Source organism: Leopardus geoffroyi, chromosome B2 (genome assembly GCF_018350155.1).
Source record: "Leopardus geoffroyi isolate Oge1 chromosome B2, O.geoffroyi_Oge1_pat1.0, whole genome shotgun sequence".
In the NCBI taxonomy this organism is placed as follows: Eukaryota; Metazoa; Chordata; class Mammalia; order Carnivora; family Felidae; genus Leopardus; species Leopardus geoffroyi.
Genome location: NC_059332.1, coordinates 51,161,982 through 51,178,367, shown reverse-complemented (window position 1 = coordinate 51,178,367; position 16,386 = coordinate 51,161,982). Strand labels below are relative to the sequence as shown.

At 42.4% G+C, this 16,386-nt stretch overlaps 1 protein-coding gene across 1 annotated transcript in view; it reads left to right on the top strand.

Annotated features, from left to right (window-relative positions):
* Window positions 1-16,386, top strand: part of GCLC (glutamate-cysteine ligase catalytic subunit) — a 50,454-nt gene that overhangs the window by 15,807 nt on the left and 18,261 nt on the right. Inside the window, exons 2-6 of the mRNA XM_045498551.1 lie at window positions 9,273-9,385; window positions 10,247-10,429; window positions 13,944-14,057; window positions 15,710-15,768; window positions 15,878-16,011. Coding sequence (XP_045354507.1) covers window positions 9,273-9,385; window positions 10,247-10,429; window positions 13,944-14,057; window positions 15,710-15,768; window positions 15,878-16,011 — 603 coding nt within the window. The remainder of the gene's footprint in view (window positions 1-9,272; window positions 9,386-10,246; window positions 10,430-13,943; window positions 14,058-15,709; window positions 15,769-15,877; window positions 16,012-16,386) is intronic.

Sequence of the window (16,386 nt, the reverse complement as noted above, 5' to 3'; positions counted from 1 at the left end):
ATGAGCCCTTTATATGAAACCCAGGCTGATCTCAGTTGTTAGTTATGCAGCCTGCGTCAACCTCAGCCCAGGCCAGCAGGTATTGGGCCAAAATCAGGACCTTTGACTTACTCTTTAACAGGAATTTCAAATATGGCAGGAAAGGAGTCTATATTAACAAGGGTCTCCATCTTCCAAATCTGATCTTAAGGAGGTTAGCATTGCTCTCTTGGAGGGATCTGCCCAAACATCCAGGTGTCATTCCTGAGGTGGAGCCCTGATGCTGCCTTTATGAGATGTGATTATGAAAGAGCATCTGTGCTCAGATTCTTGTGATGGTGGAATATGGTGTTGAATCCATGCTCTCCCCAGCCCCCCCATGACCCTGGCTCTGGGGGCCTAGATGGGCCTGAGCACAGCAGTCACTTGGAAGGTAGAATGTATCTGCTTTACAGTTGGCTGTCACTCAGTCTCTTTAGAAAGCACTTTTTTTTTTTTTAACCCCTTTGGTGGGTTAGTCTACCACTGGTTCCTAAAAACTAAAACTCCAAATTTCTTCTATTTTTTTTTTTTTGGCAGTCTTTGAATTTAAGCCCACTGAATTTATAAACACACCTTGAAAGATTATACTTGTTTTCTTAAATATTTTTTTTAATGTTTTTATTTTTGCGACAGAGACAGAGCATGAGCAGGGGAGGGGCAGAGAGAGAGGGAGAAACAGAATCGGAAGCAGGCTCCAGGCTCTGAGCTGTCAGCACAGAGCCCGATGCGGGACTCGAACCCACAGACTGCGAGATCATGACCCGAGCCGAAGTCGGACGCTTAACCGACTGAGCCACCCAGGCGCCCCTATACTTGTCTTCTTGATTGTCCAGTTCTAGGAGTGCATCGGGCAGAGCTGGGCACCACCATGGAGGGTGCATGTTCTCTTCAGCAACAAGCATGACCCTTGCTAAAGCTCTAAGCTTGCCCACACGTGGTAGGAGCCACCTCAGAGGTTCTTGACACACACCTCCCCATACTGAGCACTACACAATAGTTGATCAAAAGCAGCCTTTATCTGGATGGGGACCAGGATACCTTTTTTCTTGTCAGCCCTGTGGTGACATATTCCTCTGGCAGAGGAGCCCTGACCCCTGCAGACAGCCTGGCCCATGTCAACCCAGTTTTCACTCCTGGCCCATCCCTGACCTGGCCTACCCTCCCCTCCCGGCCACCCGATCTGGGACTCCACACTCACCCAATTTTCTGGCTCAGCACCTGGCTCCAGCTGCCTGGGGCTGCACACAGGTCAACTGCCCGTGTCACGCCTGAGCACACACAGGAAGGTGTAGTGGTCAGTTGCACCCACTTCCCCAACCCCGAGCCCTGCAAAGTTCACCCCTCTCCCACATCTATCCATGCCCAGCTCCTTTCAAGCGCCTGTCCGTCTTCCTACCTGTCCCCTGCCCCACAGACTCTCCATGTCAGCCCACCTACCACAGGAAGCTCCACAGACAAGGCCCAGTTGTCCATTCTCTTTGCCCACCCCATCCCCCTGTGACTCACCCGCCAGGTGGGCCTGCCATATTCCTCTGGCAGAGGAATATGTTTGCAGGAAAGAGCCAAGGAATTGACTTGTCCTTAAAACTCAGAAGCTACAGATCTAAGAGATGTTTTGAGGTAAATAAAAACTAACAGTATTGTTTCTTGAGAAGCAATGGTCTGCAGTTTAGGTTTAGGGTTTGTTTTTGTGGGTGGTTTTTTTTTTTTGGTCGGGTGCCTGTGTAAAATTGGTGGCCATGGGAAACATGACCTTTGGTAACTTTACTTGATGAATTACTTTTTGTGAGGTTAATTTGTGTGAGAAGACTGGCTGGGTTCTGCTAGGTTTGATTCAGAAAGAAGGTAGGAATGCCTTAACGTGGTCTTTATAACCATCAGAAAATTAAAACTGAAATATGCTTGAAGTGTAGTGGTATGGTTAAAAAAAAATCGGACGAACATAAATTCAGAGGCCCAGAAAATAAATGTCTCCTGCTGTTAATAGAGCATGAAAGAGCAGATGTACTTTTAGGGATTTCCTATGTAGTGAGTTAATAGGCCCATGTACAATTCCAGGACTGAGGTTTCTTTTAGGTTTTAGTCCAGTGAGGTTCAATGTTACTCTCTGTAGTAAGAGAAATATTTGCTCTATTCAGTAGGGTAGCCAGTAGCCCTATGTGGCCAGTGGGACTTGGGAGCTGAGTTTTTAACTTTATTTTAAATCTAAATTGGAATAGCTACATATGCTTACTATCTACTATAATGGACAGTGTGAATTTGTTTTTCTTTTAGTGAAAGGTGTCATTCTCTCTCATAATCTTCCCAGCAGCTCCCATTTTGTCTCTTTTAAAGTCTTAAATTTTTTCACTTAGACTTCATATTACTAATCTTGGCATGTGAAGAATTTTTCTCTGTGTGGGCCAAGATAATGATTCAAGGAAGTTACTTCACCTAATCATACAGGAAATTCACAGATGTTATGCATTGTTAAGATTGAGATTAACATTATAAGTAAAAAGCAACCTACTCTGTCAGCTTAAGTCCTAATCTAGGATGGCAACAGAAGACCAGGTCAGGGCAAGGCCACATTTATTTTGGTTTCTAAAAGTGTAAAGTTCACTAGAGTACACCCTGTGTAATTCTGTGGTATGAAATGACATTTCACAGTAGGAGAGAAAGTCAAAATACATCAAATATTATAAGAATTTGACATAACTGTAGACTAAACTAAAACATTTCTTTAGAGAACATAGGGCAGTTTACTCTAACATATCAACAGTTTAGAACATCACCATATACATGAATCTGTAAAAGCACATGTATTCCAGTTTCTACTTCCTAGTTACTGGTCCCCCCAAATGCTCAGACATTACCACATAAAACACTGGTTTTGATATTTGTAATGTTAGATGTGTCTAACCTGGGAGTCCACCTTAAAACCAGATTCTGAGTCATATCAAATTTCATTACATTCATGTAAGAATTTCTTATGTAAGTTTATTCACTATCTTAAGCACAGCTATTCTTTTGGTCTTATCATTCGCCTCTTCCCCATTTAAGTACTGGGGTTGAAAAAAAAAAGCATCACTGTGGCTAACGCCTCTTGGGGTGCTCTAAGTTTGGGTATCATGCTGGTACCCATCATATGGAAACGGATGCCATCCAACTGAATGGTTGAGAGTGGTCAAAAATATTGGTCCTTTTATTTTGCCATGTGAGAAAACTGTCTTCTGGATAGAAGGCATGGCCGCTAGCTTTAAAATAGTTTATAATCTAGAGAAGGACTGTCATGGCATGATCTCTTTGGGGAGGGCCCAGTTTATCTGCATCTCTGACCAGCCAGAGAGGTGATGATGCTGCAGTCAGAATGGTGGTTGGGGAAAGCATGGGAATCCTGTGGGAAGTTATTGAAACATCAATAGACCCTCCCCTTTGGCCAGTCCCTTTCCTCCAGGAAGCCTTCTGAACTAGACTGGATCAGCTCCTCCTATTACACATGCACAGCTCTGTTGGGTTATCTCCAGTGCTCACCCAGACCCTTCTGTGTTATTGGCTGTGGCTTTAGCAGCAACGGAGGAAGCTTGAGAAAAAGGAGCCACGCCTGCCTGACTCTTCACAGTATTGTCAGCACCTACCCAACACTGGGCCTTGTTGAGCCGGTGAAAGGACAAAGGGGGGGCGGGGAGGGTGGAGCAGCAAGACCGTGGGTTTTGGCACTGATTGGTCATCAACTCTAACTGGGGCCTTAACCCTCAAAGTGGCTGTGGGCTTGTTTTGGAGTTAGTGTAAGGAGAAAACTGCATCTCAGAAGCAGGTTATTCTAGCAAGAGTCAAGACTACTGCTTGGGCCACTGGAAGAGAGCCAACAGTGGAGTTGAGGACCTGGCCCTGAATTTTGAATTTCAAGAGGATGGCTGGAGACAAAAGAATTTCTTAGAGTATCATCTGTCTAAATAGGGAACTGCCTGTAACTGCTTCTGAGCCTTATAGAACTAGATTGCTTTCCTAATTAAGTACTGTTTTTACTTCCAGGGAGTAGAAATTTTAAAATTCGTGTTTTATAAAATGTCTAGCTTTTTCTCAAATTCCAAGCTCTCTGAAACACTTACCTTCATGGTAGAGTATCAAAAGTTTTTTTTACAAAGGAGATTTATTTTAAACTAGTGGTAAATGTCATTTAAAGACCACATAAATCCTACAAAACTTGAATATATTTATATTAACAGTTACTATTGTTATCTTGAACTCTGATGCCATGATCGCTTAACGTCGACTATATATTCAGCATTGTCCTGAGAACTTACATCACCCTCAATTAAGATTCTTTACTTTTCTTGGCCTAATTTTAGATGAACATAAAGCACCTCGTGCTTGTGCAAACCTGCACTGAATAACTAGTGGATTATTGTATTCAGGTCATTCCTAGCAACACTATATAACACATAAACTACACAATAGTCTTTTGAATGTGCCTTTGTCTTTGATTCAACAGCTCAGAGATATTAGTGGCTTTTATTCTAGTGGGATAAAATTTAGCCTTTTTCACAATGAAATTAAAAAATTTTTAATGTATAGAAAAAGTGCACATTTAAAAATAAGCATCTTACATAGTGGTTGGTTATTTTTATGGTGTCTCTTCTCCCCCCATTTAAAAAGATAACTAATGGGTACCAAGTAGCAGTGTCCCTAAGTTACATTTAGGGAGTTGTAATCTGTGTACTGAGAATAGAGCCCAATGGCTATTTTTGCTACTTCCAAATATGTTTATTACACAAATTTGAATTAGTTACTCTGCAGTCCACTTACAATATCTTGGAATTGTGTATGTATGCAGTGTACATAGATGTTGCTGTAACTCTGAATACACAGCCTAGATGCTACTCAAAGTTAGGAAGCTGGTACGGTTTAATCCTTGGAATCTGTTGTATTCAGAAGGGTTTCTGTATCCTGTTTTGTTATTTTCTCTTTGATTTTGTCTTTTACTCTCATTCTTTGTTTGCAGAAAGGGTTTAAGATGGGGACAAAGTCCAGATAATAATAAAGTCACTGTGGCTTTAGGTATTTTACATTGGGAAAGCATTGCCTTACTGTTGGACTTTATTTTATTTTTTTTTTTTTTTTTCCAACGTTTATTTATTTTTGGGACAGAGAGAGACAGAGCATGAACGGGGGAGGGGCAGAGAGAGAGGGAGACAGAATCGGAAACAGGCTGCAGGCTCTGAGCCATCAGCCCAGAGCCTGACGCGGGGCTCGAACTCACGGACCGCGAGATCGTGACCTGGCTGAAGTCGGACGCTTAACCGACTGCGCCACCCAGGCGCCCCTCTGTTGGACTTTATTATCACTGAACAGCTAGCTCACTGAACAAAACTCCATTTTGGCTCTAGTTTGGCTGTTAGGAGAGACTGAGTTAATTATTTGACTGCTTGTGTGATCTAGAATTACAAATAAACTTAAGTGTATTGAGGTGGGTTGAGGAAGATTTTAACGTTTATTTATTTTTGAGACAGAAAGAGAGCATGAACAGGGGAGGAGCAGAGAGAGAGGGAGACACAGAATCTGAAACAGGCTTCAGGCTCTGAGCTGTCAGCACAGAGCCCGACGCGGGGCTCGAACTCACGGACCGTGAGATCATGACCTGAGCCGAGGTCGGATGCTTAACTGACCAAGCCACCCAGGCACCCCTCGAGGAAGATTTTAAAAAAGATAAAACTAGGAGCTGAAGGAACCATTCTGAGCACTGACGCAGGAAAATCAAAGCCACTATAGGGGGTGATTGCTTCAGAACACCCTAAATTTGAGTTTGAAAAACATTCAGAAAATTCTTCAGGCTTCTAACTGATCTTTGATTTTTATCCAAAAGTATGTTTGTTTGTTTTTTTCTCATTTGGTAAATGTTCTTTTTTTTTTTTTTTTTTTTAATGTTTATTTTTGAGAGACAGAGAGACAGAGCAAGCGAGCTGGGGAGGGGCAGAGAGAGAGAGGGAAACACAGAATCTGAAGCAGGTTCTGAGCTGTCAGCACAGAGACGGACAGGGAGCTCGAACTGTGAGCTTGAACTGTGAGATCATGACCTGAGCTGAAGTCAGATGCTTAATTGACTGAGCCACCCAGGCGCCCCCATTTGGTAAATATTCTGATGTGTTTGTTTCATTCACTTAATGAGATCATGGATGATTATTTTTTAATTAAGGAGCATTTCTTTTGTAAGCATTTTAAATGTCATCCATTTGGCTGATATTTAAAACTCAGACCAAGTTTGAGCTTTTTGCTCTTCAGTGTCATTCCCATGCTTTAAACTTAGGGCCTCAGAGTGATTTTGAAAACTAAGGATTTCAATTATTTCAAACCTAGGAAACCAACCAGAGTTTATTCTACTTTAGCTTGTATCATAGATACAAAAGTTATTACTCACTTTGGTAATAGATAAATGATGGGAACCCAGTAAGCTAGGAAGTATCTCTTCATCTGTCCCACAGGAAACATGTTATCTGGTTAAGAAGATAACCCAGATAGCAGATGATGCCTTGCAGACGTGTTGCAGCCAGTGATCAAAGGAGGAAGTACTGAAGTAGGAAGACTCCTGAGAGAGTTAGTAAGGCATCATAGAGCCAGAAGCTCTGTCCTGGGCCTAAGAGATTGGCTGAGGCATCTATTTAAATCTGTAACTGTACCTGTGATGTTTCAGCTTCTATGGTAGAATGTCAGGTCCACTTCATAAAATTGAGTCATAATCCATTTTTTATATTTTCAGCCAGTGTTCTATTCTGTCCCTGCCTCATATAGCATATAACGATTCTTTAAAAAGCTTCTCATCACTAACCAAGATTGGCATCCTCTATAGTCCTAGCAGCAAGGTGTGCTGAGCCTGGAGGCCAGGCAGGCTGGGTTCACATCTGCTCTGACATTTGTGGTCTAGGGCAAGCTTACTCAGCCTCTGTGCACATCTTAGCACATCTGTAAAATAGGTGATGATGCCTACTTTGAATGATGGTTTGGAGGTTGGATCTGCATAGGAAAATTCGTGGCGTATCCTTTCTCATTATGCTCATTTAAAGGTAAATTTGTGTCTTTTACTTAGGATATTTTCATGTATCTATCCTGAGACTTAGTTTCCTGTTCCATCAGCTCTTTGCTGATGAGGAAGGAGAAACTATCTGAAAACCTGTGCTTAAATATGGGAGCAGTTTCAGATTCTGCCGCCCACAGTTTTCAGGAATTTGACATTGAGTGATCCTACAAGTGCAGATTTCACATTTCTGTTTCATGTAGCTAAGCCAAGTAGTCTTACCTATTTCTTGAACTAAAAATGTTCTAATACAAAAACAAGAATGGGAACTTAAACTCATCAATAAAACTGCTATCTTAGTTCAGGGTACTGTACCACACACCACAGACTGGGTGGCTTAAACAACAGACTTCTGTTTCTCATGGTCCTGGAAGTTGGGAAGTCCACTGTGAAAGGTCGGGACAGATTCATTTTGGGATGAGGGCCCTCTTCCTGGCTTCTGAATAGCTGCCTTCTTGCGGTGTCCTCACATGGTGGCAAGAGAGGTGATCTTTTCCATTTCTTTTAATAAGGGCACTAATCCTATCCCATTGGGGATTAAGGGCTTCAACATATGAATTTGGTAGGGGTTGGGTGGAGCACATTCAGTCCCTAGTAACAACTAATAAAAGTTGGTTCAAAAGTGTGTTGTTTAAACCTGCTAGGCTATTTCCTATGGTTACTAACATTCTTTCCTCCTTTATAATTATATCTCTTAGCTGAGGTGCAAAACAGTCTCCGGTTGAACATTACTGTGTCTGTGATGGGGCGCCTGATTGAAATGCCTTCCAAAGCCAGGCAGGTACACATAATAAGTAAAGAGAATAGGCCACTGCAGACCAGAGCATGGCCCTCCGAGGAGAGGAGCTCATACCCTGCCCTTCAAAAGGGCAATACTGGGCTTTTGGGCATTTGTGGAGTTTTTTGTTTTTTAAATTAAAAAAAAAAATTTTTTGAGCTTATTTGGGGGGGTGGGGCGGAGAGAGAGAGAGCACGCACACGCACACACATGCATGCGTGAAAGGGGCCCCAGGGTGGGAGTGGGGGGTTAGGGAGAATCCCAAGCAGGCTCCGCATTGTCAGCGTGGACCCAGGAACCCTGAGATCACTCAAGACCTGAGTGGAAGTGTTTAACCGACTGAGCCACCTAGGTGCCCCTGGACATTTGTTTTTAAGGCTGGAAATCTGGATTTGCATGTCAAATGTCAGGTAGATAGTGGAGATAGTGGATGTATTGTTGCTTCCTTTTTTTTTTTTTTTTTTTTTTTTTAAATCAAACAAAATACATCTGCCGACTGAGTATGCTTTGTGGGCACCAGTTTCCTACCTTTTCTTTGTTTTGGTATCTTGTGCAGAGGGTATTCTCAAGTGTTTGCCTGTATGATCTGATTCCATACCTTTTCACTTATATACAGGTAATGTTTTATTTCAACCATAAATCGTGATTCATAGTCTTCACTATTTATGCTAACTATCATAATTTAAAGCATTGTTTTCAGGAAAACAAAAGCATGTTCTATTTGTACTCCACCCAGAAAATACCTACTTTGGTATTTAACTCCTGATTTTTATCAGAATTCCACCAGGTGGTGTTATCAATGCAGTAGTGCACCTTACACTGTAAATTTTGTATGGTTTCAGAGTGGGCAAGTTGTCTTAAGTTACTCATGAGAAACCAAAAGTAAATTGTTGAAACTCCTAAAATAACCTCTCCATATTGGTGTGTTTATGATTATGAATTAACTCTCCAGTAGTGGGACTTACAGTTCCATTTATCCTTATCCACTGGCAGGTTATTAATCTACCATGATTAGAATGCCCAGATAACTACTTACCTTCAGTAAGCCATTTGAGGAAATAAATTTTAAAATGCAGCTTCTTTGTGTAACTGAAATTTACAGAATCTTAGCTTTGAAATACTTCTTTTGAAGTGCAGTCTGTGAAAATGGGCATCTTGACCTTTGTTTAGCATATTAAATAGAGCAGGAGAAAGAAATAGTTAGGGAAAAAGTTCTTGTCCTCAAACAGTGCCACTGTCGACTGACGAGTTTCTCCAGGTTTTCATATTATGCAAAAGAACACTCATTGTGTGCAGTGTAAGCAGATGTGACGGTCTCTAGTTACTGTGGGCCCTTTCCAACCTTGATTTTCCTGCCTTCTCCTAAAGGTCACACTGAACCTGAGTCTGGAAGAAGGTTAATCTCTCTTTTACTTTCAATAGGTGGAATACATGTTGGTGTCTTTTGATCATGAAAATAAGAGAGTCCAGTTGGTCCTGTCTGGAGAAGAAGTTCTTGAAACTCTACAAGAAAAGGGGGAAAGGACAAACCCAAAGTAAGCTGATAAACTGAAGGATTGTTACAGTGTTTCGGAAACTGATAGAACTATTAAAATAGAATCTTTCCTCAGATGTATAGGAGACAGGGTGGCATAGTAGTTGAGGGCACAGGTTCTGGTCCTCCCAAGTTGTCTGGATTCAAATCCTGGCTCCCCTACTTCATAGCTGGGTGCAACCTTGCACAAGTTATTACTCTGTGCCTTAGTTTCCTCACCTGTAAAGTAGGGATAATAATACTTTCCATGTAGCGTGTGGACATTAATATCTTAACGTATTATAAAGCACTTAGAACTATGAGCTCAATATAAAACCTCTTTAATATTAATAAATGTACAAGAAAAAACAAAAACAACAAACCATTGACAAAGCGTTACTGAGATCACAAACCATGGTGCCGGATTGAGCTTACAGAGGAGGGTGTTTGGCTGGCGGGATGTTTTTGCAGTATTTCCTTAAGTAGGCAAAGAGGTGAAGGGGCATGTACTTTCCAGTTCAGTTTTCTGCTCACCCGATTTTGGGAGGCAGCATTTGAGTTTGGAGTCTAGCATTGAACTGAAAGAGCCCTTAAGGCCAAAGGCTTCCTCTCCTTTGTCGCAAAGTGGACTAGGTTGTCTTGGACAGTGATTGCCCTGTGTGTGGTTCTCAGTTACTTAAAAATATTTTGGGTCCAGTACTTATAACCCTTACATGGTTAAAGAGCTCTGGAGAATTACCAGCCTTCGGGAACTGTGAAGGAGTTCTTAGCTTCATTTATACTGAATGGTTTCTAAATTTTTTTAATTGACTTTTTAAAAACTTCTAAAAATTGAGTAGACAGCAGCAAAATATGATGGAATGGGATTTTCCCTCTTCTGTAGCCATCCTACCCTGTGGAGACCAGAGTATGGCAGTTACATGATTGAAGGCACACCTGGACAACCGTACGGAGGAACTATGTCCGAGTTCAACACAGTTGAAGACAACATGAGAAAACGCCGGAGGGAGGCGACCTCTTTATTAGGAGAAAATCAGGCTCTTTGCACAATAACTTCATTTCCCAGGTTAGTTCCTATATTAACATGCCCCAGCAGATAGTTAGTTCAGAGCTTCAGGTTATAAAAGGCAAATCATGACCCAAGCATTTGACTGTACAGTTCTCATACTTTACAGACAGTTCATACTTTGATAGAATCTGTAATGTGAGAGCTGCAGGCAAAAATTGCATGCCAGTTCCAGTTGGTGGGTGGTGGCCCAGAGCATTGTGGTGAGAGCATTGGTCTGGCCTCAGTGGGCATGACCGTGGGGACCACCGTGACTGATAGCCTTGTGGCAGAGTCCAGCCCCAGCCCGGCTGGTAGGAGCAAGCAGCATGTCTGCCACGCAGTTCTGACCCTGTAAAGAGTAGCAGAGTCTCTGATGATTATCATGTGCTCTTCTCACTCAACTCTGACAGTTACTTCCCCAAACCTGTGTACCCACTAGCGATTGGTGATATTGGTGGTGATTGGAGGGTCACCTGTTGGAGGGCTGGCATCAGCGCTTCTGGTCCACTATTGATCCATCTTAACTATGAATGAGGGGGTCATCAGGCCATGTTTGAGTGTTGTGATGAAAAGGCAATTTACAGTTTGTCTTCAAATCTAGTTATGGGTGAAAGCTCATAAAAGTAAATATCGAGTAAAGTGAATAAATAATAAACGGTAAAGCTATATTCCTAGCATAGAAGGAGGTCTATAAATAGCGTAAAATTAAACCCAGGAGTTCTGCATAGGAATGCAGTTCTACCAAATTGTCAATCTGGTTCATCTATGCTAGATATCTGTCAGGTTGTGGCAAAGTGTGCTTACCTCCTCAAAGTTCAAAAGAGCTTTGTTTGGGGATTGGTTTCCTTGGACTGGAACACTTAGAACTATCTTTATACCCTCCCTTTTTTTCCTGATAAAAGTATAACGAACATACGCATTCTGAATCTTATCACTGGTCTCGGAAGGATGCTGAATAGGAATTTTCTTTGTAAAAAATCTCCATCTTAACATAGAAATAGTTGAAACTCTATTTAAACAACTTGGACGTCTTGTTTTCTGTGATTCCTTCGTGCCATTATGCAGGCCGCTCCTCTTTCCCTGCCAAAAGAAAATCCCCAGCTGAAGGAGGGTGGATGGGTGTGCTTGGAAGAGAGTTGGCATGGTCCTTTGCCCTAGATTTTTGAGGAGGTGAAAAATCACGACTGTGCCCGTCACTCAGATACTTGAGTGCCTGCTCCGTGCCAGACCCATGCAGTGTGGGGATGCAGTCATAAATGCAAACGGCAGAGTCTTTACCTGTGCGGAGACTGAGTGATCAAATCCCTACAGATCCACCGAACATGAAATCGAGGCAGTGCCGTGAGGAAAAGACATGGAACAGAGACCGGGACGAGGTTGTTGGGTGGACTCTGCTGGGGGCGGGGGGGTGCTGATGATTGGAATGAAGTCCAAAGCCCTGTTGGGAATTGGGAGTACAGAGGGGCAGGATGGCCTAGGAAGAGGGAGCAGAGTGGGTAGACGTCTCAGGATGAATGGGGAAAGCACGGAGCCTTGAGAGAACCAAAAGAAGGCTAGCCAGTGGGACCGGGGTGCCGCAGGTGAAGGGGAGCCTGGGCACGTAGTTGGCGGGGCCAGATGAGGTTAACTGAGAATTTGAGTTGTTATCCCAAAAGCAGTAGGAGTTATAAAGGGAGAGTTGGGACAGAAGAATAAGTTTTCTTCCAAAAATGGATTTTTTTTTTTAAAAAAGCTTCATCATACATTTTTTGATAGGGCATTTTTGGATTTGTTAAACGAAACAATTATTATTTAGTTGTAGAAGGTTCACCTTATATCCGTAGTGAATGAATGATAAGGAAAGTTTTCTTTTGGGGTCAAGAGAGAAAGGAGTACTTGGTTTCTTAAGTGTAAATAGTGTGATTTTTCTCTCTGTAAAGAGGCAAAATCTCATGGATCCCGAACCCCAAACAGTGGCCAAGTGAATTTTTAAATTTAAGCCAACTTAAATGGAAAATTTAGTTCCTCAGTCACACTAGCTTCAAGTCAGGTGCTCACTAGCCACATGCGTGGGACACACGGGTATTGGACAGTGCAGACATACATTAAACATTCCTATTGTGGCATAGAGTTTTGATGGATGGTGCTGGCCTGGAAGAAAAGCAGTGCTATAGGAGTCTGAAGATCTGAGTTCTGATTGCCTTGTCCTGCCAGACACATTCTCCTTGTCCTTTCCATTCAGCCTAATTCTGGTTGGCTAAGAATCCCCAAGATTGAAGTTTGCCACTCTTACAGGACTTTTTCTGAGTTTGCAGGCTCATAGTAGAGAATGCACATAGGTGCAAGAATTCTCAGGAACCCTCATGAAAGCTGGAAACTGTTTCCCAGATAAGATCAGCAAATTCAATTGTTGTTCACAAGGCAGATGTGGGCAGCCAAGGGGTACTTTATTTTATAAAAGGTAGGGGCTGAAAATAAGGCATGGGCTAGTCTTGGTTCTAAGGCCAAAAGTTTCCTACCACTGATCTAAAGCCCTGACAAGAGCCTGCCTTGTTTTGCCTTCACGAACTGTCAGTCTTTGTCCTCTCTCAGAGCAGCACACTTAACTATGACCTTAAACTTGTTAACCTGAGGAACTGGTGGCGTCACTGCAGTTGATGTGGAATTTGAGCTTTACCTCTAGGGATAAATACAGAGCTTCATTTTTGCGTTGGAATTAAAGCTCTTCTTTGGGTCAAGTAAGATAATAAGGTTGGGTTTCAGACATCAGAGGGAGATCTCAGGGGTGGATGGGGGCACCTGTAGAGACACTACCTAATCTTTTTTTTTTTTTTTTTTTTTTTTAATTTTTTAATGTTTATTTTTGAGAGACACAGAGTGTGAGCAGGACAGGAGCAGAGAGACAGACAGACAGACAGAATCTGAAGCAGGCTCCAGGCTCCGAGCTGTCAGCACAGAGCCCGACGCGGGGCTCAAACCCACGAACCGTGAGATCATGACCTGAGCCACAAAGGCTACCCTAGACACTACCTAATCATGATGGACTCGTGAGATGACCTGGAGAGGCAAAAAACATGAGAGCCCTACGATATTTGAACAAAGCTTATCAACAGGTTGGGGGTGGTGGTGGTGTGCAGGGGTCAAAAGACAATCCGAGACATAAGAGCTAGTAAAGGAAGACATCTCAGAAACTGTGTAGGGGGAACCCATAACCCATGACAGTTGATATGATGTAGCCTAGGGACTTCTGTGCTGTTGGTCCTTGCTATTAAGTGAAGAGATGGGTGGAGGTGAATAAGCTCTGTAGAGATCGCAGGTGGATGAAAGGTCTCTAATACAGTCACTAAAGGGCTGCAATCACAAAAGATGATGCTGAAGAAGACCAAGTGCCGAGGGGGTGTTTGTAAAGCACAGTATTTACATGGTGTCCGTGTGCTGACTTTCCTTAGTGGGTAACATGGAGAGGCGTGGTTCTTAACAGGTGCGGTGATGGTGAGATACCGTTAACTTTTGAAGACAAATCCTGCCTACTAAGTTCTTTGATTTGTTGTAGATTAGGCTGTCCTGGGTTCACGCTGCCAGAGTTTAAACCCAATCCACTCGAAGGAGGAGCTTCCAAGTCCCTCTTCTTTCCTGATGAAGCCATAAACAAGCATCCCCGCTTCAGGTGAGTATGGCTCTGCGAATGAATGCAGATGTGCCTCACTTTTACCATGCCTTCTAGGAGTAAGGTGCTCCTTCCCAGAATCCTTGTCGCAGTTAAGAGTTCAGGCTGCTCTTGTAACTAACCAGAGAAGCCAGCGGGCATATGTGCATTTGGTTGGTTGTTTGATGCTGCTCAGAACCCGGCTGACTTGCCCATTTTCCAAGTCATCTTAAAGCGATTCGCTTCTTTAGTGTGTGACAGCATTCTCGAGCAAGACGCAGAGGAATTGGTGTTACTGCAGAGCCTGCTGAGAGAACATTCCATCAGAATATCTTGATCCACATTAAAGTCACTGTCTTCTTTAATGTGCAGGTTCTTTTCAATCCTAGTTCCTTAAATGCCTGTTTGGGGAAGTTTTCTCTTAGAGAGGGACAGAAAAGGTAGAAATAACTAAGTGATCTACTCCTCTCACTCAGTATACCTTCAGAATGAGGCAAAATGTGTACAACTCTGTACCTTCTGCTCTATTAACTTCTAGGTCTGTTTGTAGTTTCATTCCTGGGTTTTAAGTTGCTTCAGGGCCCACACTCGTCAGATCTTGCTTTGTACCTTGAGTTTCCTCTGACAGCCTAAACCTAGGCTCCTCACCTACAGGCAGGAACCACGGGACTTGTCAGCGTTCACACCTTTAACAGGTCTGCACATCTGCTATATGCAGAGACTTTTGGGGAAAACAGATGTATAGACATAATTCCCAATTTCAAGTGTTATATTGTGCCAAGGGGAAAATAAAGATACTCGGCTGCAAGAAAAGGTAGATGATGCTGGATGCCAAAAGGTAGATGCACCAGAGACCCTCCTTGGAGAAAAGAGGATGCTTCTGACTGAGGGGATCACAGCAGGCACGTGAAAGAGGTGGCCTGCATGCTGAGGCTATATCACCACTGTCTGCTAGAATCATACTGTCAGCCCCAGATGTAATTTTAAATTTTCTAATAGCCACGTGAAAAAAGTAAAAAAGATGGACTTTATTTTTTCTTTAATTATCCAAAATTATTTCAACATGTAACCAATATTTTAAAGTTATTGATAAGACCTCTTTATTTTTGTAGTAAGTCTTCCAAATTCGGTGTGTATATTATCTTTACACCATATTTTAATTAGGACTAGCCACATTTCAAGTGCACAGTAGCCACAGTGGACCCGGTGGCTTCTGGATTAGACACTCTGGGTCTAGAGGAGAAGTATTAATGTTGCAGTTTGGGTAGGGCAGTACCAAGGTATTGGGGCTCCAGAGATGCCTAGGGAAAGTGAGTACTAAAGTTTGGCGTCTTTGTAGTTAACACGGGGAACGGTAACGTACAGTGAGACCAGACCATGGCATACCCCAGACACTTGAATTTGATCTGGTAAGTTACAGGGAACTGGGGAACCCAGGATTGAACAGGGAAGAGAACGGCATTCTCGAGCAAGAGGCGGAAAAAGTGGTGTGACCGCAGAGCCTTCTTACAGAACATTCCCTTCGAGTATCTTGATCCACATAAATATTCAGTAGGATTGCCTCAGAGAATTAGTTTGAGGGAGGGTTTCATTCTGTTTATTTGTATAGGATCAAATTCTTGTACATGATGTTCTTAGGTAACCGATTCTTGACGTTTGATTGTCTGTTTTAGTACCCTAACAAGAAATATCCGACACAGGAGAGGAGAAAAGGTTGTCATCAATGTACCAAGTAAGTCCAGAGTGAGGCGATAGCGTGGGAGAGAGACAGCTGTGGAATTGTTGTTTCATCCTGGAATCTCACCCATTTCCCTTTTTTTATTTTTAATTTAATAATACAGTATTTAAGGACAAGAATACACCATCTCCATTTATGGAAACATTTCCTGAGGATGAGGAGGCAGCAAGGGCTTCCAAGCCTGATCATATTTACATGGATGCCATGGGATTTGGGATGGGTAATTGCTGTCTTCAGGTATGGCTTCAAGTATACAGAGAGGCAGTGTGCCCTTGTCCCTTTCTGTTTACTAACTTCTTTTTTTTTTTTTTTTTTTTTTTTTTATAAATGTGCATTTAAAAAAGTTAACGTTTTAATCAAGTTGAACTGAAAGCCAAGTGTGCCTTTCTGAAAACTAGTGATTTTAGTAAATTCATTAGTAGCTATCTTGATGGAGAATTGACAGAATCTCCAGTTTACTGCAAATATAATTAATTGTTAATTAATTTACAGTGTGAAGTATTCCATGATGAGTCTCTAATCTTTTCTAGTGATGGATGGTCTGGCTTAGAGCTTGTAACATCATTCAGATCTGTTTGTGAAAATGAACTCTGGATGCACTCCAGTGATTTT